Source organism: Podarcis erhardii, assembly GCF_964252035.2.
Source record: "Podarcis erhardii genome assembly, chromosome: 14".
NCBI classification, from domain to species: domain Eukaryota; kingdom Metazoa; phylum Chordata; class Lepidosauria; order Squamata; family Lacertidae; genus Podarcis; species Podarcis erhardii.
Genome location: NC_138503.1, coordinates 51459473 through 51485301, shown reverse-complemented (window position 1 = coordinate 51485301; position 25829 = coordinate 51459473). Strand labels below are relative to the sequence as shown.

At 44.6% G+C, this 25829-nt stretch overlaps 1 protein-coding gene across 1 annotated transcript in view; it reads right to left on the bottom strand.

Moving 5' to 3' along the window:
- LOC309329088 (kinesin-like protein KIF19) overlaps nt 1-25028 on the bottom strand; it is a 33753-nt gene extending 8725 nt beyond the window's left edge. The window contains exons 1-13 of the mRNA XM_081839602.1: nt 24799-25028; nt 21570-21650; nt 17199-17309; nt 14628-14715; nt 12953-13089; nt 11939-12064; nt 11229-11423; nt 10036-10188; nt 9009-9131; nt 8152-8320; nt 6724-6898; nt 4149-4335; nt 1093-1363 (exon numbers count right to left, since the gene is read on the bottom strand). Of these exons, the coding sequence (XP_081695728.1) occupies nt 1093-1363; nt 4149-4335; nt 6724-6898; nt 8152-8320; nt 9009-9131; nt 10036-10188; nt 11229-11423; nt 11939-12064; nt 12953-13089; nt 14628-14715; nt 17199-17309; nt 21570-21650; nt 24799-24924 (1942 nt within the window). The 5' untranslated portion in view covers nt 24925-25028. The remainder of the gene's footprint in view (nt 1-1092; nt 1364-4148; nt 4336-6723; nt 6899-8151; nt 8321-9008; nt 9132-10035; nt 10189-11228; nt 11424-11938; nt 12065-12952; nt 13090-14627; nt 14716-17198; nt 17310-21569; nt 21651-24798) is intronic.
- Nucleotides 25029-25829: the final 801 nt, after the last annotated feature.

Below are 25829 nucleotides of genomic sequence, written 5' to 3'. Positions count from 1 at the left end.
CTACCTGACATTTAGAAGACATCTGAAGGCAGCCCTGTTTACGGAAGTTTTTAATGTGTGACATTTTAATGTATTTTTAATCCTTGTTGGAAGCCACCCAAAGTGGCTGGGGAAACTCAGCCAGATGGGCGGGGTACAAATAAATTATTATTATTATTATTATTATTATTATTATTATTATTATTATTATTATTTGAAGGGCTGCCTCATGGAAGACGCTTGTTTGCTATGGTTAAGAGGGAAACATTCTCACAGAAGGGACCCGTTCCTCAGGTGGCAAACAGTTGTCCTCTTCTGCTGAGGGTGAAGAGCCCTTAGATGGGGACGGCATGGGCACCAGCGTGGAAGAAAGATGGGCAATCAATGTAAGATAGCAACAAATACCCCATTGGGTCCTTCCAGAGGGGAGCCTTAATACCGCAGACAAATGAGGTATCACAGATGGACCATTGGCAACATTTTCTTTCCTTCTTTCTTTCTTTCTTTCAAAAAAATTATTTATGCTTTTCAGGTTTATACTTTTCATTCATTTTAAAATCATTTTAACGTTTCAAAACTCGACTTCCTTCCCCCTCTTTCTGCAGTTCCTAAAAATTATTTTCAATATCTTCTGCATATCCAAATTCACTTAATTTGCTCATTTATTTATCTACTTTAAAACTCTTATAAAACTTCAGGTTATTACAATGATCCTGCCAATGTTCTTATCTGTTTATACAATTTATCTGTAAATATTCAGTAATTATTTTCAGTAATTATATTCAGTAATCCATTATTTTTATCAAAGAGGTTTGTTAAAACACACAGAGGTGGGAGGGCCACCTGTCAGGGATGGATGCTTTAATTGAGATTCCTGAACTGCAGAGGGCTGGACTAGATGTCACGAGGGGTCCCTTCCAACTCTCCAGTTCCGTGGTTCTATGGCACCCCAGGACTGCCCACAACCTCTCTAAAACACAACAGTGACCAGGGCTGGGCAAGTGCCTCTTCCTCGTGTGGTCCTTCCTAGAAACCTCTGTCTTGGGTGTGCCTGAAATCTGGTCCAACAGGTAAGGGCCCCGCCCACTTTGGCCTCTGGCCCCGCCCACTCACCCCTTATCAGCAGCTGCTGCTGTTGGATTATCTCCTGGCAGAGGCGCCTGTTCTGCTGGTGGCTGTGGATGACCAAGTCCTTCTGGCACAGCAGGGTCTCCTTGCGCAAGGCGTTGGCCTGCAGCTCTGTCTTCCCGACTTCCAGCTCATGGGCTTTGCAAAGGAGCCTCAGGACTTCCCTCTGGTCCTCACTGGTGATTTGCTCAGGCAGCAGCTTCTCCATCTGCAAAACCTTCTTTCTGGCATTTGCCAGGCGCTGCTCCAGGTCTGCCTAAATTAGGAAGGGGAGAGGTGCCGTGGAAAGAAGAAGGGCAGACAAAATTAATGGACTGCGCAGAATTGGATAAAATGACAGGAAGGATTCGAAACCTGCGGGACCAGAGATTTACAGAAGATTGGAAGAAATATAAGAACTGTTTGAAGAGCAACTGTAATCAACAAATAACGCTAGTAGGACTACAAGACGTTTTGTAAGGAGAAATATATGAAATATTGCAAAGAAGAGAAAGAAGAGAGACATTAGTTATGAGATTTAAATGTAATTAGTGAAAGTAAGAAATGTATATTAACTGAAAAGACTGGAAAATTTTCAGATGTGATTGATGGAAATAAAAAAAAATGTATAAGATATAAAAGCATGTTTAATAATTGTTGAAAATGTTATGTTAAAAAACTAATAAAATTTTTTAAAAAGGAAGGGGAGAGGTCACCCCCGCCATGAGTCAGGCTCCTAAATAAGCCCACATAAGAAGAGCCTGGGGGATCAGGTCAGCGACCCATTTATTTTATTATTATTATTAGTAGTAGTAGTAGTAGTAGTATTGATTCAACATATTATGTTGGAATGAAGTTATGTGGTTTTAGCAGTAAATGTTATAAAAGAGTATTTAAAGATGGATTATTAACAGGTGAGAATGTAAAGTTATAATATATTAAGATAAATTATTAAGATAAAAGCAAAAATGGAAAGGATTTGCTGAAATAACTAACTGAACTAGAATACAAAAAAGGGAGGTGTGAGGAGGTCAAGGAAACAAGCAAATGAAAGACAAGATATGGAAAGGTTGATTTGTTTTTAATTGTTTTTACTTTTTTGTATTTTGTATTCTTTGTTTCTTTTTCTTTTCTTTTTTTATTCTTGCAACTTTTTTGAAACTTTAATAAATATTATTTTTTAAAAAAACAAAAAAACAACAACATATTAGTCACCTGTGACCAAAAGACCTCCAAGTGACTTACAGCAAAGAAAAATATATAATACTGTATATAATACTAAGGGGGAAAGGGAGGGGATCATATAATACGTTGACATTTCATATAATATGGCATTTATGGAAGAACAAAAAGAACATACTAGCCGTATACATAATAGCAAACAACATTAAGAATACTCAAGAAGCAAAGCAATACTCTGACCCTCTAATTAGCAACTAAACGAAACCTCAGCCAGCACCAGCATCATCATTACTACCACGATTATTGTTGCTATTATTAAAATTTGCATCCTGTCTCATACCTGCAGATCTCAGGGCAGTTCACAACACAAAATCACTATATATATATATATATATATATATATATGCTTTCGTAGATTTTCACGGGTACAGGAATGCAGGTTTTGGTGTCCTCGGGTGTCTTCCCGTGTAAAAGTTGGGGTGTCTAGGCGACGTTGGACAAACAAACAGACGAATAAATGCACGTATCGCAGAACACAAGAATGCCGTCAAAAAAGAAGAAAAAACTTCCTCTCTTTTCCAACACATGAAAGAAACAGGACACGAAATTAATTTTGCAGATTCCAAATTGCTCTTTAACACGGAACATCACCACAAGAGAATAATCATGGAAGCCATCGAGATAGAGAAACACCCTCACAACATGAACAAGCGTGACGACACATCCCGCTTGCCAGACATCTGGAAATTAGCCCTCCCCACAAAAACTGACACCAGATCCAGAGACACACAGAACGCCAACACCAATCAACCACACCAGACCCAAACCCAGACCCTCTCCACAGATGAATTACAGACACCATCCAGTAGCCAATCCATGGTGGCACCTCCGGATGCTGCACCCCCCTGCAATCCCTACACAGATCTGGCTGACACAAGCCACAAAACCACAGCTCGCCCCTATACACGAAGCCAAGCCAGAGCACAACTAAGTACAGTACAGCCATCTTCTCAGGAAAACTCTTCACAAAGTTCAAGAGGTCAAGACACAAAGACTTTAACAACTAATCCACACCTAATGACCCACCTAAGTGGTACTCAGGATATCACTCAAGAAACCACTCAAGATATCTCTCAAGTAATTAAGGAACAAAAGAAGAAAAGGCACACTAGCCTGGGAACTTCCTCTCTGCCCAGAACATTGGAGGCTATACACCACACCCCCTCTACAGTATTTATAGGAACTCAAACACTGAGATCCTGCTCTGTTCCAGTAACAAGAAGCCGAAAGCACCAGCCTGAAGATGACGAGTGAGACCTCGTCGAAACGTCGCCTAGACACCCCAACTTTTACACGGGAAGACACCCGAGGACACCAAAACCTGCATATATATATATATATATATATATATATATATATATGTACACACACACACACACACACACACACACAATCAGAAAATACATAAGAAAAACAAAAGCAACCCAATAACGCGCCCCCCTTCCAAAACACATGTAAAAGGGTTATGAAGCACCTGTCCCAAATCTCCCATCATTCAGCTGCGTAGTGTCTAGAGAACAGGACTGGGACCTGGGAGAAAACCAGGATTCAAATCCCCACTTGGTTCTCTCTCAGCTCAGTCTACCTCACAGGGTTGTTGTGCGAATTAAACGAGGAGCGGGACACCGTATCTGGCAAAGCAGAACTTCCAAGGTGGACTCTAGCACAGCGAGGTTCCAGGAGAATCCCTAATTAAAAAGCTCATTTCCAGACATGCATATCTTTAAAAAAATAAAATAAAATATTGTTTTTCAGCCTCAGGTTTGGCCCATCACAAGACAACAACAACACGGCTTTCATAGAGGGATGCAGTGTGTTACCTTCAAGACAGCTGTTTTCTGTTGCTCAGCTAAGAACATGCTGATCTCCTCCTTGGCTACCACGACTTCGTGAGGCTCTGGTGAATCTTCTTCTTGCTCTGCCTCCTCCATGGCTTCCTCGTCTTTCGCACCCACCTGCTGCTTGCTGGGATACCTGTCAGTCTGGTGGGCCTTTTCTTGTTCCCAGCTACAAACAAAGGACAGGTAGATTAAGGTCGTTTACACCTTGGCAAGGCCTATTAGTGTATAAAACTCTGAACAACTTGGGACCAGTTTACCTGCGGGATCGCATTGCCCCATATCTGCCCCCTTGAATGCTTCCATCTGTGGAACCGGCACAGTTACAGGAGCTACAGAACACCAGTTATGCATTTGTAAGGAATCAATCTTTAAGTGTGGCAGCAGCACGTAACTTTGGAACTCTCTGCCTATTGACATCAGGAGGCCCTCTTTTTGGTGCTTGCCAGGAAAAAATAACATTTTTCTTTAGACAAGCCAGCTCAGACATGTTGGTGTGTGTTTTAATCCATTTTTGAGCTTATTGGTAATTTTAATTTTTTTAAATAGTTTTAAAATAGTTGTTTTCAATCACTTTTATTAATAATGTGATTGTTTTATTATCTTTATAAACTGCTTTCAGGTTTGTTGTGTTTTTTTAAAAAAAGATCAAGCAGCGCATAGAAGTTTAATTAAATAAATATTTTTTTCCCCCTCCTGGCATGATTATTATCAAGACTACCAGTAATTGGGCAGCTTCCTTTATCAGAGGCCACAGTGCCCTCTAGTGGTCACCCAAGAACTTTCACAACCCCTGGAACTGCTGTTATAAAGACAAGGTGGTAGCAGCAGGGATGGGGTGGGATGGGGGGGGTTGCACTTTGGGAGCCAGGGATTAAATCTTGCTGCCTTCGCTGTGTAACCTTGTTCCTTGCTTGGGAACAGGATCACGTAGCCAGTGCAGAATTGAACCCTGTCCTCCTACCCACTAGCTGATGTCGCCAGTGACTTCAGCTGATGTGTGTGGTCTGGGGAAAATGGCCTTGTGGATTAATTGAATCCCTTGATGGGCCAAAAACAGCCTGCAGTGCCTGGTTCAAGCAGGAGCCCTGAAGCTGCCCCTCCATAGGGAGCACCTGGGAAGCAAAGGTGAGCAAGCACACTGCTCACCAATTCCCAGCTTTGCCCACTAACCTTGAGACTGTATTTCCCTCAAATTATTACCTACTATATATTAAGGAAAGAGGGGCGCGGGTAGCGCTGTGGTCTAAACCACAGAGCCTAGGGCTTGCCGATCAGAAGGTTAGATGTTCGAATCCCCGCGATAGGGTGAGCTCCCGTCACTCGGTCCCTGTTCCCGCCAACCTAGCAGCTCAAAAGCACGTCAAAGTGCAAGTAGATAAATAGGTACCGCTCTGGCGGGAAGGTAAACGGCGTTTCCGTGCGCTGCTCTGGTTCGCCAGAAGCGGCTTCGTCATGCTGGCCACATGACCCGGAAGCTGTACACCGGCTCCCTCGGCCAATAAAGCGAGATGAGCGCCGCAACCCCAGAGTCGTTCGTGACTGGACCTAACGGTCAGGGGTCCCTTTACCTTTTTATATATTAACGAAAGCTCTCTGCTTCCCAGTTTGCTGGGCATTTGGTGCAACAGGTAAGGGCATTTGGACATTGCTTCCTATATCTATATCTATAATAATAATAATAATTTATTATTTATACACTGCCCATTTTGCATGACGATTCCTAAGATGAGGGAGCAAGTTTTTTGTCCATGTTTGGATACCACAGAGTGCCATTTCGAATTAAGACGTTGGACCGCACCTTTCAAAACCACAATGAATTTAACCACCTGCGCTGATTTATTATTATTATTATTTTGGCTTCCTCAGAATTCCTGAACAACGCCAGGCATGAGCCTGCTAGTAGTAACAGTTTCTATATGTGCACCTGAATAAATAAAAAATTGTCCAGTAGCACCTTAGAGACCAACTAAGTTTGTTCTGGGTGTAAGCTTTCATGTGCATGCATCTGAAGAAGTGTGCATGCACACGAAAGCTTATACCCAGAACAAACTTGGTTGGTCTCTAATAATAATAATTTATTATTTATACCCCGCCAAACTGGCTGGGTTTCCACAGCCACTCTGGGCAGCTTCCTCTGAATATTAAAAACAATACAGCATCAGACATTAAAAACTTCCCTAGACAGTTGTCTTTTAAAAGTAAAATAGTTGTTTATTGCCTTGACATCTGCTGGGAGGGCAGGTGCCACTACCAAGAAGGCCCTCTGCCTGGTGCTCTAAGGTGCTACTGGACAATTTTTTTTATTTTTTTATTCCGACTGTGTCAGACCAACACAGCTATCTACCTGAATCTATATTGACATCAGTTGATATAAATTAGCACCGGCGAATTTTATGCAGATCTCTCTCTCTCTCTCTCTCTCTCTCTCTCTCTCTCTCTCTCTGGGCAGAAGTAGCCACCCTTCTTAGGTGCATCGTTAATACCACCCAGTTCTTTTCACCTTAGAGGACCCCCCCCCAAAAAAGCAAAGTTGCCCATCAGTCCCTCAGCTCACTCGGCAATCGTTAGCAGATGCCTGGAGGTGTCTACATGCAGCTCCATGTCTGTCTTCTCCAGCTCCATCAGGCTGCGTCTCATGTCCATCTGCTCCTTGAAAGCCCCAACCAGCTGTTCCCGCAACTTGTTCATCTGCTGACGGCTGTACTCTTCAGGGTCGTGGGGAGCCTCTGCTGTGGGAAAACAAGAGCACAGGCACTTTCCCACCTCTGCTTCCACCCCCTTTTCTTTTTTAAGGGTGTTTCTAGCACCCAGGGCAGAGAGGAGCAAGCTGCAAGCCTTCCAGATGTTGCTGCCCTACGACTCCTGTCATTCCTGGACCTTGGCCATTGGCCAAACACAAGTGTCCCTGAGACTCTGGAGAGGTCGTGGGGACCCCATGTCCTCCTGCACTGCTCCTTCTACTGAGACTTGTGCTAAACCTTTATCAAGCCCCTCTTACTAAACCTGCCAGGAGGATCAGAAACGTATGTTCCTTTTAATCCTTGCAGATCAAAGAGCATCTATCACTCTCAGGGTGGCCATGTTCTGTTCTGAAGCAGGCAAAATCTGCCAGGACCCAAAATCATGGAATTTCTCTCTTTGGAGTTGGTGACAGGACTAAAACTTTTTTTTTTTAAATGGTGCCTGTTTTATTTCACTCATTAGCTGGGATTCCTGCCTTGTAGGGGCTTGGATAAGATGATTCTTTGGGTTCCTTCCAATTCTACAATTCTATGACTCACTGCTACATTTAGTTGTTTTATTTTATTATTATTTTTCCCTATTATAGACACATCTGCTTCTTATTCTTTTCATAATCCTGGTCATTGCCTCACCCATAGTTTTAACATGAATAGAAGTTATAAATATTGCAGCTGTTGTATAAGGGATTATTATTATGACTGGAATGCAACTGAAATCATGAAGATTTTGGAACACAGAAATAAAGAAAATAATCAAACCATCAATTCTAGCATGTGGGGGCCCACCTTATCTAAATGATATAATTTGGTATTTGAATGATTGATGTTACTGATTGCATTATAAACTGGTATTGTTATAATGAGGCTATTATTGGATTATAATTGAAAATTAATAAAATTATTGTCACAAAATGCTGGTCATTGAACATGACAATAAATGTTTGGTTTGGTTTGATCACTGGCCACATGGTCTAGGGCTGTTGGGAGCTGGAATATGACAACAATCTGTAGGACCAGAGAAAGAGCCAAGGGCATGAGGGAACTTGCCGCAACCCATCCATATTGGACGTACAACTCTCATCATTCCTGACCATTGCTGCCTGGTACTGATGGGAGGTGGCGTCTGATAACATCAGGAGTGCCACAGTTTTCTCCACCCCAGGCTTAGGGTGCAATTCTGGGCATCCTAGAAGCAAGCCCTACTGGACGGAGCAAGACAGTGAAGAGGACAACCCAACCACCTCCATCTCCTCTGCCTTGGACATCTTTGACCGCAGGACTGAGAAGGCGCTTCTCCCTCTCTTGATTTTCCAGCTTCGCCTTCAAGCATTCGATCTGCCGGCGCAGGTCCGAAATGATGCTGGTGTATTGTGCAATGTGGTATGAGACGTTGAGGAGGTTGCGCTTCACCTGCCGGGGCAGAGAACACCTGGTGATGCATCCAGTTTTAACAACAACAACAACAATTTATTATTTGTACCCCGCCCATCTGGCTGGGCCTCCCCAGCCACTCTGGGCGGCTTCCAACAAGGATTAAAAAGACACTAAAATGTCACACATTAAAAACTTCCCTGAACAGGGCTGCCTTCAGATGTCTTCTAAATGTCAGGTAGTTGTTTATCTCTTTGACATCTGATGGGAGGGCGTTCCACAGGGCAGGTGCCACTACCAAGAAGGCCCTCTGCCTGGTTCCCTGTAGCTTTGCTTCTCGCAATGAGGGAACCGCCAGAAGGCCCTCAGCGCTGGACCTCTGTGTCCGGGCAGAACAATGGGGGTGGAGACGCTCCTTCAGGCATACTGGGCTGAGGCCATTTAAGGCTTTAAAGGTCAACACCAACACTTTGACTTGTGCTCAGAAACATACTGGGAGCCAATGTAGGTCTTTAAAATACTACCTGATGCAAACAGCAGCTGCAAATGAAGAGTTATCACTTCTACTGAAAATCAAGTACAGTTGTACCTTGGTTGACAACGCGTTCCGGGAGTCCGTTCGACTCATGGAACCGTTTGAAAATCAAGGCGCGGCTTCCGATTGGCTGCAGGAGCTTCCTAAACTTCCTAAGTTTTTAAAAGCAGGAAGCAGAACAGAGCGCCTTACCCTAGTTTTGATGTTTTTTGCTCGATAAGCGTAGATCAAGGTGGTCCGAGATTCTTCAAAGGAGGTGCTGGCTGGGCTGACGTGAGCAATCATTACCGTCCTGCTGTTACCTCCCAGCGAGTCCTACATGGGTGACATTTCCATTTATAGATGGCTAGTAATGGCTGGCCAAGCTCAGCCCTCTGAAAGCAGTGCTATTAAAGACTCTCGTATATAAGCAATAATCTGCTACATTCCTGAAGTATTCCTGGTATGCCCCGCGGAGGACCTTAGGGTCCACAAATGACAACATTTTGGAGGTCCCAGGTCACAAGGTGGTTAGATTGGTCTCAACTAGGGCCAGGGCCTTTTCAGTACTGGCCCCGACTTGGTGGAACGCTCTGTCACAAGAGACTAGGGATCTGTGGGACTTGTGAGATGCCTCCATCGCCTGGATTCATTATGCCAGTGGCTCTCAAAGGGTGTGGCAAGAGAGGATGGCGACTGTGGTGGGGAGATTCAAGGACAATCAAAGAAACATTTAAGTGCAGTACAGTATCCATTTTATTTTATTTTATTTTATTTTGTTATTTGCAGAATACTCAAAGATATTCAAAATATCTTTTCTGACAAATATGAAACATCGGGAAAGAGAAAAGCTTCTTTGTGTTGATGAGGAGACCAGAGTTTGTTTGTCTCAAATCAGACCTAACATAAATGCGATCACACAGCAAAAGCAAGCTCTCGTTGAGCCTGTATACATACTTCAGGTACCTATGTAACAGGCTTGTTTATAATTATATTTGGGGAATGATTCATGTTCTTATGCAGCTGCATTGTTTTATACTTCCTAGATGTCCCATTACCACGTTATAAAGTAGTTGTGATCTTTGTTCTAAATCAAGCACTGCATTTCGTTCTCTAATGTATTTTTTATCAATAGAAAATTCGGCGTGGTGCAAGCAGATTTTTATTCCGAAAACCTGGCCCAGAGAAAAAAGTTTGCGAACGGACTTTCTAATTCCCCCAAGCAGGAAAGCGGCAGTACCTTCAGCAAACGGGTGAGTTTGCTGTCTCGGAAATTGACGTACTGGTTCCGACTGGCCCCCTTTTCACTCAGCGCATTGATGCAGTTTCCCAAGGCGAGCAGCGACCGATTGATATGGGCCCCTTCCTTCATTCGCTGGCCGCGGTTCTGTGTCTGTGAAGGATGCAGCGGGTCAATTGTTTTCAATGGGGAAAAGAAGGGATTTTCAGATAGCTCAGCCAGCAGAGCATGAGACTCTTAATCTCAGGGTAGTGAGTTCGAGCCCCACGTTGGGCAAAAGAGTTCTGCCTTTCAGGGGGGTTAGACTAGATGAGCCTCGGGGTCCCTTCCAACCCTATATTTCAATGGCTTCCAAGCCAGAAGCAGAGTCATTACAGTTGGGAGGTGAACAGATTGGAGGGTGGGTGGGAGGTAGAAATAAACAAACTAAGGTCTTATATATATAATAAATGTTCATAAATGTACCAAGCAAACATGTACATAAATATATGAACCACATGTCTGAAGCAGCACAGGAAAACAGCCTGGAAACCATTTTGACTCCCAAACTGACCAAATGATTTCTCTGCAAGGTCAAGGAAAATGGAAAAGTCTCCCCATTGTCTTTTCATTCACAAATCCTGTCTGAAGGGTATGTCTGTGTATGAATAGGGTGAGCCTGTGACCTGGCTCAGGAACTAAGTATTTATCATTACAAAAGACTGGCCAGGCTCCCCAGGGTATCCAATCAAGTAAGCATTAACAGGTAACCTGCCAGACAGGAGGTAAACAACGCACTCAGATTTCTGTAAAAAACACACTCAGATTTCTGTTGTAGACCACCCCTTTCTGTGATGTAGGTATGATGTGTCTGGTGGGGTGGTCTTGGGCTACACCCCTTTCTGTGATGTATGTATGATGTTTCTGGGTGTGGTCTTGGACTCCAGGGCGGGCAATTTAAAATGTCTATATAAGGGCGGGCACACCTGGGTTCTGGGTCCTCCTCCTTCTCCTGCGTGTGAAGGGGGCACCCTGTTGCAACAGTTCAATAAAGATCAGGCTTACGAGCTGCTTTGCTTCTCAATATTCTCTGGTTGGCCTCCGACTGATGGAGAGCCTGCAAAGGGCTCTATAAGGGCTCTTGTGTCCCCCATAAGGGAATAAAGGCAGGTTTTTGTTTATGACAAGGTAGAGGAGGGAGTAGTCAAGGTCACCTGCGCTGCTCTTTCTGATCCGGCCAGGTCCACCATGAAAAGCTTTCCCACCCTCACTTCCTCGTTGATGTCCTTCACCCGACTTGTCTGCTTCACCAGCACTTGCAGGACTGCATGGGACCGCGAAGAGGTCTTGTTCGCTGCCGTAGGCTCCTGAGTCCGTTCCTTGTTCCCTTTCGTCAACAGCTGCATGATCTAGCAAAAGCCATACGAGTGGGGAGACGGAGGGCCAGGATCAGCCATGGATCAGGTCAGGAACTTGTGCGACCATGTTTTTTGGAGTGAGCCAAATTTGGAAAGAAGGGGGGGGGGGCTTGTAGTTCTTAGGAGATTCCTATTCCGCCACCCACCCTGGGCTACAATTCTCAGAATTCCCTGTGGAGAGGGATTGATTGTTCAGTGTGGTGCAGTGGTTCAGAGCGGTGGACTCGTAATCTGGTGAACCGGGTTCGATTCCCCGCTCCTCCACATGCAGCTGCTGGGTGACCTTGGGCTAGTCACACTTCTTTGAAGTCTCTCAGCCCCACTCACCTCACAGAGTGTTTGTTGTGGGGAAGGAAGGGGAAGGAGATTGTGAGCCGCTTTGAGACTCCTTAGGGTAGTGATAAAGTGGGATATCAAGTCCAAACTCCTCTTCTTCTTCTTCAACCACTCTGAGAATTGTAGCTCTAGCATACTTCCCTACCCCACTGAAGGCCAGTCAAATTTACCTCCTGTGCATTAGTGGTGGAGACTTCCGTTATCCCAGCAATCTGAATGCTCCCCTTGGAGTCCTCTCTCAGCTCGAGAAATCCCGAAGACGGGTTCAGAAGGTCTCGGATGACTTCGTTATAAATCTTCAAAAAGGGAAAGGAAGGGCAACAAAGGAGAGAGTTGGGTTTAGGGCAGAGAGACCAGTTCCAATGGAGTCTCTCCAGTCCTGTAGGCTTGGGGGCTCACTGCACAAGGCAGCTGGGGGTCCCCACTTGCAGCCTAGGTGGGTACAGGGGAGACCTGCAATGCATCCCTGGTGGTGTTGCTGAGAAGGGCTGGAGACCATTTGGATTTTCCATCCATAAGTGATGCCACTTAGAACATAGGAAGCTTATACTGAGTCAGACCACTGGCTCATCTAACTCAGTACAGTCATACTTCAGGTTGCGAACGTGATCCGTGCGGGAGGCACGTTTGCAACCCGCAGCGTTTGCAACCTGCAGCGCCATGTCTGCACATGCGCGTGACGCAATTCAGCGCTTCTGCGCACGATGTCATTTTGCGCTTCTGCGCATGCGCAAGCGCCGAAGCCCAGAATTAACCCATTCCGGTACTTCCAGGCTCAGCGCAGTCCGCAACCTGAAAACGCGCAACCCACAGCGTTCACAACACGAGGTATGACTGTATTGTCTACGCCAGGCTTCCTCAACCTTGGCCCTCCAGATTGGCCTACAACTCCCATGATCCCTAGCTAGCAGGACCAGTGGTCAGGGATGATGGGAATTGTAGTCTCAAAACATCTGGAGGGCCAAGGTTGCCTATGCCTGATCTACACTGACTGGTAGCCTTTCTCCTAGATTTCCTGCAGGAGTCTCTTGAGATGCTGGGGGTGGAACCTGGGAGCTTCTGCAAGTGGGGCAGGTGAGCCACAGCCCCTCATTTGCCAGCAGGTGTCTCCACCCCGAGAAGTCAACTTGGAGCCCCTTCTGCCTCAGATCTGCCTCTGACAGCTCACAGCCTAGCCATCTCACCTCCAGGTATGACATGCAGACGGAATAATTCATGTCCCCACTGGTGGCTTCTATAGCTCTGAAGAGGTCGTTGAGGGTGCGGATATAAATGCCGGGTTCAGAATCCGTCCCCAGCATAGTGTAGGTTTTCCCAGCACCTGGTTGAAAACACATGGGGTGGGGTAAGAAAGTCAAACATTTTGGAAATGACTCTAATTCCCAACTTGCAACTCTTTGATGCAGCCCACAAACTGAGAGGCTCAATCCACTCCCAATCCACTCCTCAAAATGAGTCTCTAGCATTAAAAGAAAATCAAATTATTAAATTTCAAGAAAAAGGAAAAATCTCCACATATACACTGCAATACCTAATTTCGTTTTTTGTTTTGTCGACTTCCCAACTCGTCTTCCATGGTGATTTTGTTTGCTGCCCTTTTGCTGCACCCTGTCATAAGAATATTACAGTACAGAGGTACCTTGGTTCTCAAACGCCTTGGTACTCAACTTGGAACCCAAACACTGCAAACCCGGAAGTACGGTAAGTGTTGTGGTTTGCGAACTTTTCTCGGAAGCCAAACATGCTCAGTTTTGAGTGTTACACTTCTGATTTGAGTGCCACACTCCGGCCTGAGTGTTTTTAACCACGTACCTTCTTGTTGTTCTCATTTGTGCTGCTAACAGTATATCAGGTTTGTTGCCTTTTATGAAATATCATCGTTTTTAATATTTCAAATATTCTTTTTTATTTTTTTATTTTTTGCTTTTAAAAATATTTTATTTAGCGTTTTCTTGTTTTACAGAAGTGTAATGCCTCGTATTTTTTCCCCCCATGTAACATTTTTACAAATCCGTTTCATTTGTTGAGGCATTAGGGGGAGAAGAAAAAAAAAAGGAAAAAGAAAGGGGGTGGAGGGAGGGAAGATGGATGGGGTGGGGTCAGGTGGTGGTGTTTCTATTATGCTTAATGTATGTAGAGTTTGGTGTCAGAGTTGTTTGTGTTGTTCACTTGTGTTCCTTTGGTGGTGAGAGAGTTTGGGGTTGGCCTAGGGTGTGATTCTTTGTGATTGGCTGTGATGATCTTTGTTTTCGTGTGTGAGTGGGGTTGGTGGCTGTTTTGGATCAGGTTAGCCATATTGATTTGTATGCTGTTGGTGGATTATTGTCATTGTCCTGTATGTGATAAAGGGGAGCCATACCGGGGTGAATGTGTCTTCTTCTGTTTGTCCCCGTGTCAGTTTCAGTTTATTAGTTAATTTTTCCAGTAGGGCTGTTTCCCATACTATTTGGTACCATTGGTCCATGCTTACTCCTGACAGGTCTCTCCAGTGTCTGGTTATGGTGTTTCTGGCTGCTGAAAGTAGGATATTTCAAATATTCTTTCCACCTGAGCACAATTTACGATAGTCATTGTTTTCTTATTGTTTCCAATTTTGTGCGTGGTCTGAGGGAACAAACTCTTCTGTGCTCTTGATCTAAATCAGCTGTTTGGTTAGTTCTTAGATTTTCTTTCCAGTTGAGAGGCTTTCTGTATTAATTCTCCTCACAAACCTCCTTTAGAATCTTCCCATATAACAGCTGGAGGTCATCCAGGGTTATGATTGAATGGGGGATGGAAGAATACCTTGCAATCTTTTAGTCATTGCCCAACCATGCCCACCTCTGACACCAACATCGCATATCTCATCCTCCACTTTACCTGTGGGGCCATATGCAAAAATGGTAGTGTTGTAGCCAGAAATGACTCCTTCGACGAGATTTTTTGTTGTGGACAGGTACACCTCCTCCTAGGAACAATAAGGAACAGCAGATCGAGCTTTCAGATCGAGCTTAATGCAGAGGAGGGGAATCTGTGGATCTTCAGATGGTGATGGACTCCAACTCCCATCATTCTGTGTGCTGGGAACTGGAGTCCAGTAACACTTGAATACCAAGTGGGTCACAAGAATACGGTCAGGTGTGCATGCAGGAGCCAGGCCCTGTGACCAGGACTGGGCCTTCCTAAGTTTGTGAGGTGAGGCCGATTGGTAACTCACAGCTCCTGGTGGCAAGAGCTGGGAAGGGATATAAGGGAAGGGATATAAGGTCAGCATTTCCCTTCAGCTCTTTGCCACAGCAACACGTTCCCTGCCTTGCTACGTTTGGCTCTTGACTCCTTGCTTCTTGATCCTCGGACCCCTGACTTCGTGACTCCTTGCTTCCTGACCCTCGGACCCTTGGCTTCCCGACTCCTGGCTTCTGGACTCCAGTTCCTGCTCCCACCCCGCCATCTTGCCTCCGATCCCGACGTCCCCAGCCGGGACTTCAATCGCCCATGAACCGGACCATGACAAATACTTTGACACAGAACCTGCAGGCCACACACTGCCTTGTCATGCAGGTGAGGAGGAAGGCCAAAATTTGGCACCTGCCCACCTTGCAGCCCTCTCACTGTCTTCCCAAGGCACTGGGCTTTGGGAAGGAGGCTCAAGGCTCTCGCAGGGTCCTAGAGCCTCCCACCTCCTTCCCAAAACTAAAGGTAAAGGTAAAGGTACCCCTGCCCATACGGGCCAGTCGTGTCCAACTCTAGGGTTGTGCGCCCATCTCACTTAAGAGGCCGGGGGCCAGCGCTGTCCGAAGACACTTCCGGGTCACGTGGCCAGTGTGACGAAGCTGCATTTGGCAAGCCAGCGCCGCACACGGAAACGCCGTTTACCTTCCCGCCGAAGTGGTACCTATTTATCTACTTGCACCCGGGGGTGCTTTCGAACTGCTAGGTTGGGTGGCGCTGGGACCGAACGACGGGAACGCACCCCGCCGCGGGGATTCGAACCGCCGACCAGACGATCGGCAAGTCCTAGGCGCTGAGGTTTTACCCACAGTGCCACCCGCGTCCCTAGTCCCAAAGCTAGGAAAGTGCTAACTAAGATTTGGGAAGATGGGAGGACCCTGCCAGAGCCCTCACACCTGCTCCCCAAAGCCCTACGAAGGGGGGCGGGGATACGAAATTATACAACCTGGCCTAACAGGGCAAGTTTCAGATCAGCACATTCATCTGTAGAACAAACCTGTAGAACGAACAGGCAAGGAAAATATGACCTCATTCATTCCCCAAGGAGACCTCCAGGTCTCAACTCTGCTTCAGGCTTAGAATTTGGTAATGCCGTCCCCAGTGAGTTAGACAGAAGATTCAGGATGAATACAAACAGATCATGTCTTGCTAAGAGAAACTGCTCAGAGCAAATGTACAAGGGAGATGGAGGTAGAGAGATCCTTCCCCACAAACACCTCTCTGTTTTAAAATTAGAATTCAGAAATCTATTTCTCAGAAACATAGAACTGCAGAGCCAACTTCCTGCAATGCTTCTAACACGTTTGCTTGCTTGCTTGCTTGCTTGTTTATTGTTTCATAAAATTTATACACTGCTTGGTTGTGGGGGGGGTGGAACAACAACCCTCAGATTCATTCACAAAAAGTTAAAACAATAACATCAAGCAAAAAAGACCAAAATATTATAAAACATACAAAAAGTTTAACTAAAGCAGGTTAAAATTCACATCAGCATTTTTAATCCTTTGGATTGGCTTGTCTAAACAAGAATGTTTTTTTTTTTATCAGTTTTTTATCAGCACCAATAAAGAATGCAGTGAAGGAACCTGGGTGATATCAAGAGGCAGGGAGTTCCAAAGTGTAGCTGCTGAAGCAGCACAGATTTGTTTTAGATCAATAGACACAGTGCAGGATTACCCAGCAGGCAGACTAGGCACGTGCTCAGGACACCAGCGAAACAGGGACACACATGCACAAAGGTTTATTATTATTATTAAAAATAATTGGGCAATTGATATTTCAAACAAAAGCATCAATGGAGTCATCTTAGGAAGGATCAGAAGTTTGTTAGATTTCCCTACACTGCTCTCCACACTCCTCCCCAACTTCTCTGTTCCCTTCCTATTACTTATACCCGCTTAAACCAGGAGGGGTTCCCACTAATGTAGATTGGATTCCTGTCATGTGTTGCATGTCACATATGTGTATGTATGTTTCAGCACACATGTAAGTTTTGTGCCATTTCAAAAAATAAAATTTCTTTTGACAGTTTGGCATTTTGCTTTGAATTACAGTACGTATGGTCCCCGTCCCCCATAATCATTTCAGTGCTCTGGGCCTCTAAAGGTCTTAGTCAGATTTTGTTCCTTGCCCTCTGCCTCCAGTGGCAAAACTCCTTTGTCCCGGCTCTGCCTATGGCATCCAGGTTGCTTAAGAGACGGGTGGGAAATCTAATTTTACCTGGGTTGCCCTGTGGCAAAACACCATGTCAAAGATGAATGCCTTCTCCCGGGACCTGTTGGCTCGCAAAACGTCATCTGGATCTTCCATTGGATCCATCAAAACCACCATCTGTTATGGAGAAATGGATTCACACCTTTAGTTTGAGCAAGTACAGTGATGGTGCCAGTTTAGAGCCAAACCAGCTGTCACCTTCAAGCACTGAATCTGGCGCTCCCAGGATAGGGCTGGATACAGGCTAAGTCTCCAGTGTAGAACCATCTGTGCTTTTGCAGATTCTACATCCAACTCACATTTAAAACACAGATAAATCCCCTTTTGTTGCCATATGCCTATTAATGTTTATGAAAAGCCATCTTCACCAACCTGGTGCCCTCCGGGCTGATAGGAAGTGCTATCCAAAACTTATCAAGGACATCAAGTTGGTGAAGACTGGCAAAAAGCAATAGCTTGCCCAAACAGTCACAGCCATTTACCACGTTTCCGGTTTAAGTGCCTAATACCCTTGGGTGGAATTAGTAGCTTGGTACTGGGAAGCGGGTGGCACTGTGGGCCTAGGGCTTGCCAATCAGAAGGTCAGCAGTTCGAATCCCCGTGACGGGGTGAGCTCCCGTTGCTCGGTCCCTGCTCCTGCCAACCTAGCAATTCAAAAGCACGTCAAAGTGCAAGTAGATAAATAGGTACCGCTCTGGCGGGAAGGTAAACAGTGTTTCCGTGCGCTGCTCTGGTTCGCCAGAAGCGGCTTAGTCATGCTGGCCACATGACCCGGAATCTGTAAGCTGGCTCCCTCGGCCAATAAAGCGAGATGAGCACCACAACCCCAGAGTCAGCCAAGACTGGACCTAATGGTCCCTATACCTTTACCTTTACTGGGTTCAAAATGTTTCCAGGAAAGAAGTAATTTTTGCATATTACTCCCCTTTAGAATGGACACCTTGTCCTAAAGAGGTAAGAAATGGTTGCAAAATCTCAAAAGCTAGAGCACTGCTTAGAAGAATTGGGGTGCAGTGCAGAGCCATGACACAAATGCGCATAAAAGTTGCACATGCTAATTTATATAGCTGCACATTTAGTCAGCTTTCAGGGGGGTGGAACACACAGGCTCCTTGCCAGGGCTTACTCTTAGCTATTGGGTACTGTTGAAAACAAAGTAAAAAAGGGTTTTTTTGGGGGGGTTGTCAAGAGATGAAGGCCTGATGTAAAAAATCCTTCAAAGAACCCTATCTCAGAGTCTTCATAATGCAATGTGTGAAGGATTAAATGCTTTAAGCAAGGGTGCTTGGAATTATAATACTACAAGCAACCCCATTCTCAGGGATTCGGTTTCCTTTGAATGAATGTCACAGGAGACTGCAGTGCCTTTAGCATATATGGTTTTATTCACACATATATACAACCTGAGCATAGGATGGAGAGGGGCTCACAGTATTAACACTGCAACTGATCTCATCTCCCCATTAAGTTTCCAGGGAATTCCAGGACAGAGCAAACATGTCTTTGTCTCTCCAGCTTTTAGCCAGCTCACTCAGACAGCAACCCCAACTTGGGCTATTGTTCTTCACTTTAGGGTGAAGAGGCATCCGGCCAGGTAAGGAAAGGCCCACACATTTGTCTCTGTGGCAAGCTTTTTAGACATATAAATCACAGGCCAGCCAAAACCATTCCATTTACAAAGGAACTAGTTTGGTGGGTTTCCTCTTATGGATTCTGTCACACATACACAGGACCACAGGTGTGGAAGGGACACATAATATCATCCAGACTGACCCCCGCTTCCCAGATTCTTAATAATTCAGTTAGGGATCTCCTAACAACTTTCCACACACCCTTTACAAACGGCCTTGGTCCAGTATACCTGAAGGAGCGTCTCCACCCCCATCGTTCTGCCTGGACACTGAGGTCCAGCACCGAGGGCCTTCTGGCGGGTCCCTCGCTTCAAGAAGTGAGGTTACAGGGAACAGGGCAGAGGGCCTTCTCAGTAGTCGCACCCGCCCTGTGGAACGCCCTCCCACCAGATGTCAAGGAAATAAACGCCCTCCCACCAGATGTCAAGGAAATAAACAACTATCTGACTTTTAGAACAAAATAAAAAAATTCCTTCCAGTAGCACCTTAAAGACCAACTGAGTACTCAGTTGGTCTTTAAGGTGCTACTGGAAGGAATTTTTTTATTTTGTTTTGACCATGGCAGACCAACACGGCTACCTATCTGTAACTGACTTTTAGAAGACATCTAAAAGCAACCCTGTTTAGGGAAGTTTTAAATGTATGATGTCTTATCATGTTTTTAATATTCTTTTGTGAGCCGCTCAGAGTAGCTGGGGAAACTCAGTCAGATGGGCGGGGTTCAAATATAATAATAATAATAATAATAATTATTATTATTATTATTATTATTATTATTATTATTATTATTCTCAGGATTCTTTGGAGGGAGCCATGACTCTTGATGTCTTTAAAATGCATGGCGTGAACGTGACCTTGGTCCCATGCATAGTTGAAAATAGAAGTTTGATTTCTTAAATGGAAAGTTAAAGTTTCTCTGGATTCTGCTGGGAGTAAATTTTCCCCATGCTGAAGGAAAAATATATTCCTTTCTCTCCGCTGAAAAAACATCAGGAGAAGCCACATTCAACCTCAAGGGACTGCTTCAAGGAACCATTTGCCCCAATGCTCCAGAGAAAGTTTGGCAGCAACTTGGATAAATGCACAATTAGGGAATTGTTTGCAATAGATTAGAAACTATATGCCCTTCTAAAACAGAAACAAATTAGAGCACAGATGCCAAGCAGCAATGAAAACATGGAAAGAAGCAAGACAGCAGCCACCAAATTATTTATTAATTTCATTTATATGCCACTTTTTCTCCAAGAGTCAAGATGGCATACTTGGTTTCCCCACTCCTCATTTAATCCCCAAAACAACCCTGAGAGGGAGATTAGGCTGTGAGGCAGCGACTAGCCCCAAGTTATGGCTGAGTGGGGGATTTGAACTCCCACATCCTAGTCCAACACTTTAACTGGTACACCACACTGGCTCTGAATATCAGTACTGTGTTAGGATGTTGGTCTTGTCACTAATCCTTTGCATAGTTAACAGCTATATGTATGTCTCAATGGGCACCAGTGGGTAGGAGACGTTTCTTCAATGGTTTTTGATGGCTGGTGGCAACTAGCAGCAATGCATGCCTGCTAGTCTTAGTGTGGACTGAAATCAGTGTTCTGCACCTAGAACGTAGCCAGTGAAAGAGACAAAAGTATGAATGTTTGTATGTGTGTGCAAGGTTCAAGGGGAGAGACCAATAGTGTTTGAAAGACTAAGACTGAATTTCCATTGGTTCCTCCAAAATTAATTTAACAGACATAACAGGAACACTCTGCAACAACCACTCCCTGGATTTTGTACCATCTGGGACTTAAGCTGATGCTGATTTTGCGGCAGATGATGCTGATCATTTATTGCTGATGATTCCTCTTTGATTTCAGGCTGCTTTTATTGTATCTTGTAATATTGTATTTTGCATTGTGTATTCTGGGTTGTGAGTTACCTTGTGTTGCTATCTTGGAAGAAGGGCAGGGTGGAGAAAGGATGCAATAACTAATAAACGGAGGAACACACTATACACACACAACATGACTTTCCTGGAGGCATGTGAATTCCTGCATATGAAATTCTGCAACCAGAAAATTGCATTCTGGGTTTGCAAATATGCATGCATTTTGCTCGGTTTTTCTAAATGTGATGTTCTTAAAAGAGAGTGTTGTGGTTAGTGTTGGACTGGGACTAGGGAGGGCCAGGTTCACATCTCAACTCAAGAAGTTTCCTTTGCGATCTTGGGCCAGTCATTTCTGCTTAGCTTTACCTACTTCACTGGGTAAAAAAATTGGAGGGAGGGTGGCTGTGTATGTTGCCCTGATCTTCTTGGATAAAGAGTGGGATACAAATTTAATAAGCAAAATATTCTTCCCAGCCCTACCTGAGATGCCAGGGATTGGTTCTGGGGCTATTTAATAACATAAGAGCAGTGGCGTAGCGTGGGTTGTCAGCACCCGGGGCAAGGCAAGTAATTTGCGCCCCCTAACCCGTGGATTTGCGCCCCCTAACCCGTGGATTGCCCCCAACCCTAACCCCCAGATGTGGCGCCCGGTGCGGCCGGCCCCCCCTGCACCCCCCCACGCTATGCCACTGCATAAGAGGCAGGTTGGTGGATCAGGCCAAAGACCCAACTAGTACATACGGCATTCTGTTTCCATTGGTGTTCCAAACAGGGGGCATTTTCATCTCTGTTCAGAGATGTCATGCCAAACGGATGCTCTGCCACTGGGCTATGGTTCCTCCCATCCAACCCGCAGCTACCTGCCCATCCTCTCACCTGGTCACCTAATCTGTGAGCTATAATGTTTGCTCCATCCTCCACCTCAGCTGCGTTGATGGGACGGATCCGGAGAGCTACCTGCAGGCAGAAACAAGAATTGGGTTTCCTGTAACACACGAACTGTCAAATTACTCAGGCTAGCAGACTAAGTAAAAGGAAACCCGCAATTTGAGGACTGTGCATCACCACCACCACCATATATTATTATTATTATTATTATTATTATTATTATTATTATTATTATTACCATCAACATCATCAACATATAATCCAATATTATTATTATTAACTAATTAAATTTATACATCACCCATCATCCAAAGATCTCAGAGCAGTTCACAAGATAAAAATACAGGATAAAAGCACAAATGAATAGTCAGAGCAAAAAAAACCAAAACAACTTCCCCTCCCACAATCACATTTAAAAGGCCATAGAAGCTTAATCAGCCAAAGGCCTGGTTGAAGAGGCACGTTTAACACATATACAGGGTTAAAAGGCATTAGCCGTAAATAATTCTGCACAGTCTTGTTTACTTAGAAGCGGAGTTTCTTGTTGGGAAGAAAAAGAGATCCTGCATGAAGCAAACTAGTGCAGTGTTTTTCAACCTTTTTTGGGCAAAGACACACTTGTTTCCTGAAAACAATCACCAGGCACACCACCATTAGAAAATGTTAAAAAATTTAACTCTGTGCCTATATTGACTATATATAAAGTAATTCTCTTGAATAGGAATCAAGTAAACACAAAGAAAGTATTTTATAATTACTTTATTATGAAACAGTAAGTAAACAGAAATATGAAAAATTATAAAATACTTTATTTTTAAATCTTTCAAATTTTTCAATTTTTCCCACAGCACACCAGGCAACATCTCGCGGCACACTAGTGTGCCGCGGAACAGTGGTTGAAAAAACACTGAACTAGTGTATCAGGGCAAAGACCAGACTAGTAACTTTTTCCTTGACTCGTCAGCATGAAGGGGATTTTAATTGTATGGCACAGGATTCCATCATGTGAGCCCCTTTAAAGTGAAATGTTCACAGCCCAGGCAGTATTACCACCTCTGTGAAGGTAAAATACTAAGGAAAATGGAGCAGGAAAATGAGTGTTTTTCAAAGTAAGGCGTTTTGAGCAATACAAATATCCAAACAATAACACGATGGCAAGCCACTCTTGTGCATATCTAAACTGTTTTGAGCACCACACTTTTAGGGTTGCCATACAGAATTTCCCACATGTCTGGATTTAACCAGTGAAATTAGCGTCTGGAGCAAAATATGGCAACCCTACACACTTTCAGTGATATGCAGTACATTCAGTGCCAGTTTTATGGTCTGCATCTTGCTCTTCTCTTCTTGCGCAATTTCCCCCTGTACTAATTTTGTGCTGGGGTAAATATGTATGGTTGGTGGTGCCACATTTTGGAAAGAGAAACAGTCTGGATGTAGAGAACGACTGTCCAAACCCACCCGTGTTTGTCTGAAGTCACTAGAAATACATCACTACTACAGAGACTGGCCTTAACTTCACTTCTCTGTTTGTCTCTCCCTTATTGGATCTAATAAATCTTTGCAAAATCCAGAGGGGTGGAAGGGAACAAAATGTGAAAAGCAGTGGACATGTTCAGATCAGGGAATTGACTTTAGCTCTTAGCTGGATTGTCATCAAGTTGGGAATATGCCAGAGATTGGCCCTGGAGCTGCAAGCGCCGTTCCTACAGGGAACAGAACTATTTTCACAACAACAAGCCTTGATTAGCTGTTGCTTCATGAGAAGAGGCCTTGAGAGCTAGAATTTCTTTGAGGGCTGTTTACCCGGCTCCTTTGTGCAATACCCCAAACTGCCAGGGCATTCAGATGAAATGGCACATAACCTTCTTTTTAATACTTCAGGTATGAAACAAATATTTTTGAATGATAGCAGAGTCTGACGGACTCTTTCAAGCAACTGCCCTCCCAGCAACATAATAAATTGCACCTTACAATGGATTTATTATTTAAATGTGTTTGCATACACCTGAATATAATAAACACCAGAGCACACATGTATTAACTATCCCTGGGATATGTAAAGCGGTGTGGCTGTATCTGAGCATGAGGGAAGTGCTTGTTCTCTCTGCAGAAGGATCTCTTGAATTTGGGGATGGGACAGATCTTCCAATCCTATGAGCTCTACAAGAGCTGTTGGGTCAGTGGTAGAGAATCTTGGTATACCTGCAGTCCCTGGAATCACCAAGTGGGGCTAGGAATTTGCTTGAGTTCCTAGAGAGCTGCTGCCAGGCAGTGTAAGGAATACTGAACAAGATGGACCAAGGCAGCTTCTTACAAGACCAAAACACCTGGAAGGCTGGAGAGAGCCAGTGTGGTGTACTAGTTAAGGATGTTGGGTTAGGATCTAGGAGACCAGGGTTCAAATCCCCACTTGGGCACAAAACTCACCAGGCATGACTGTGGGTCAGTCACAGCCTCTCAGCCTAACCTACCTCACAGGGTTGTTGTGAGGATAAAATGGGGAGAAAGAGAATCATGTACTCCACTTTGACTTCTATGGAGGAGAAAACATGGAATATAAATGCAACAAATAGAAGTCTGCTCTCGAACCAATCGAACCCAAAGAATTGTACATCACTTATTCACATACATTTAAAAAGCAGAGACATCACTTTGCCAACAAAGGTACGTATATAGTTAAAGCTATGGTTTCCCCAGTAGTGATGTATGGAAGTGAGAGCTGGACCATCAAGGTCGAAGAATTCATGCTTTTGAATTATGGTGGAGACTCTTGAGAGCCCCATGGACTGCAAGATCAAACCTATCCATTCTGAAGGAAAACAGCCCTGAGTGCTCAGTGGAAGGACAGATCCTGAAGCTGAGGCTCCAGTACTTTGGCCACCTCATGAGAAGAGAAGACTCCCTGGAAAAGACCCTGATGTTGGGAAAGATGGAGGGCACAAGGAGAAGGGGATGACAGAGGACGAGATGGTTGGACAGTGTTCTCGGAGCCACCAGCATGAGTTTGACCAAACTGCAGGAGGCAGTGGAAGACAGGAGTGCCTGGCGTGCTCTGGTCCAGGGGGGTCACGAAGAGTTGGACGCGACTAAACAACAACAGATTACGTCTGACTGAGTACAAGGAAACTTCTTAAATTCCCATCTTTTTTTTCTAAAAAGAAAGATCTAAAGGGGCCGACGAGATGCAAAAGCTGCTGTTGCTGCCAAGACTCACCACCAACTGCTCCTCTGCCCTCAAATCCTTCATGGTAGCTGAGCTGGGGGTGTTTGTAGCAGTAGCAGAGCCCCTGGCAACCCTCCTCTGTGCAGGGCTGGGCGATCTGGGTGATGAGATACCCATCGCGTCAACCAAAGAGACTCACTCAGAGCAACTCACAAAGGCAGTCGTTCTGCTGGCTTGGCACAGCTTAGAGCTGCCAGGTGAAAAAGCTACCATTTCCCCACGGGTAGCAGGTGGTGACATCAATGGAGTGGAGGGAGTAGAAACAGAAGGTGCACACAGAGAGAGAAGCAGCAGCCGGCAGAGATTGTGATTCACAATTGCATTCCATTCTTCCATTTGAATTCAGGGTGATATGCGCGGCCCTATTTTTATCCTTGTCACAACCACCCTATGCAAAAAGGTTCAATTAGAAGAATGCAACTTCATGGAACACCATGTTTACATCAAAATGTGTCATTTCTCCCCAAATCCACTGGTGACAAATATGCTTAGTCAGAAGTCTTGAGTATATAAAACTGGTGCTCAGAAAGCAAAATGGGAAACTATGATTATTACTTCTCCCAAATCACATACATCATAGGAGTAAATTGGGGCCTTGAGTTCCTGCATGTTTTTGTCAAGTTAGGCAGCGCATTCAGGAGGTGGCAATGTGTACCATTAAAAGCTACCAGATTTGGGGGTGGGGGGAAAAAGATGACTTTGGGTCACCTCTTACGTCATTTACAACCTTATTTCTTCCATGGAAATCAATCTTCCATAAAGCTATTCAAAGGCTTATTAACAAACCTGCTTGGCATTGTTGCACTAGCGGATTTTTAATGTCTCTGAGTAATCCCAATTTGTAAGCAAAATGTGCTACCTTCTTTGGAGTGCAGATGAAGGAACGGAATGCTTTAATGTCACCCTGCTCCCTGAAATATATCTTGATGTAGACAAGTGCAGACACAGGAATGCTGAACTATCCATTTACCTTTCTCGAAATATGTAGATCCGTGCCAAGATTACTGCACTGTCACTAACTT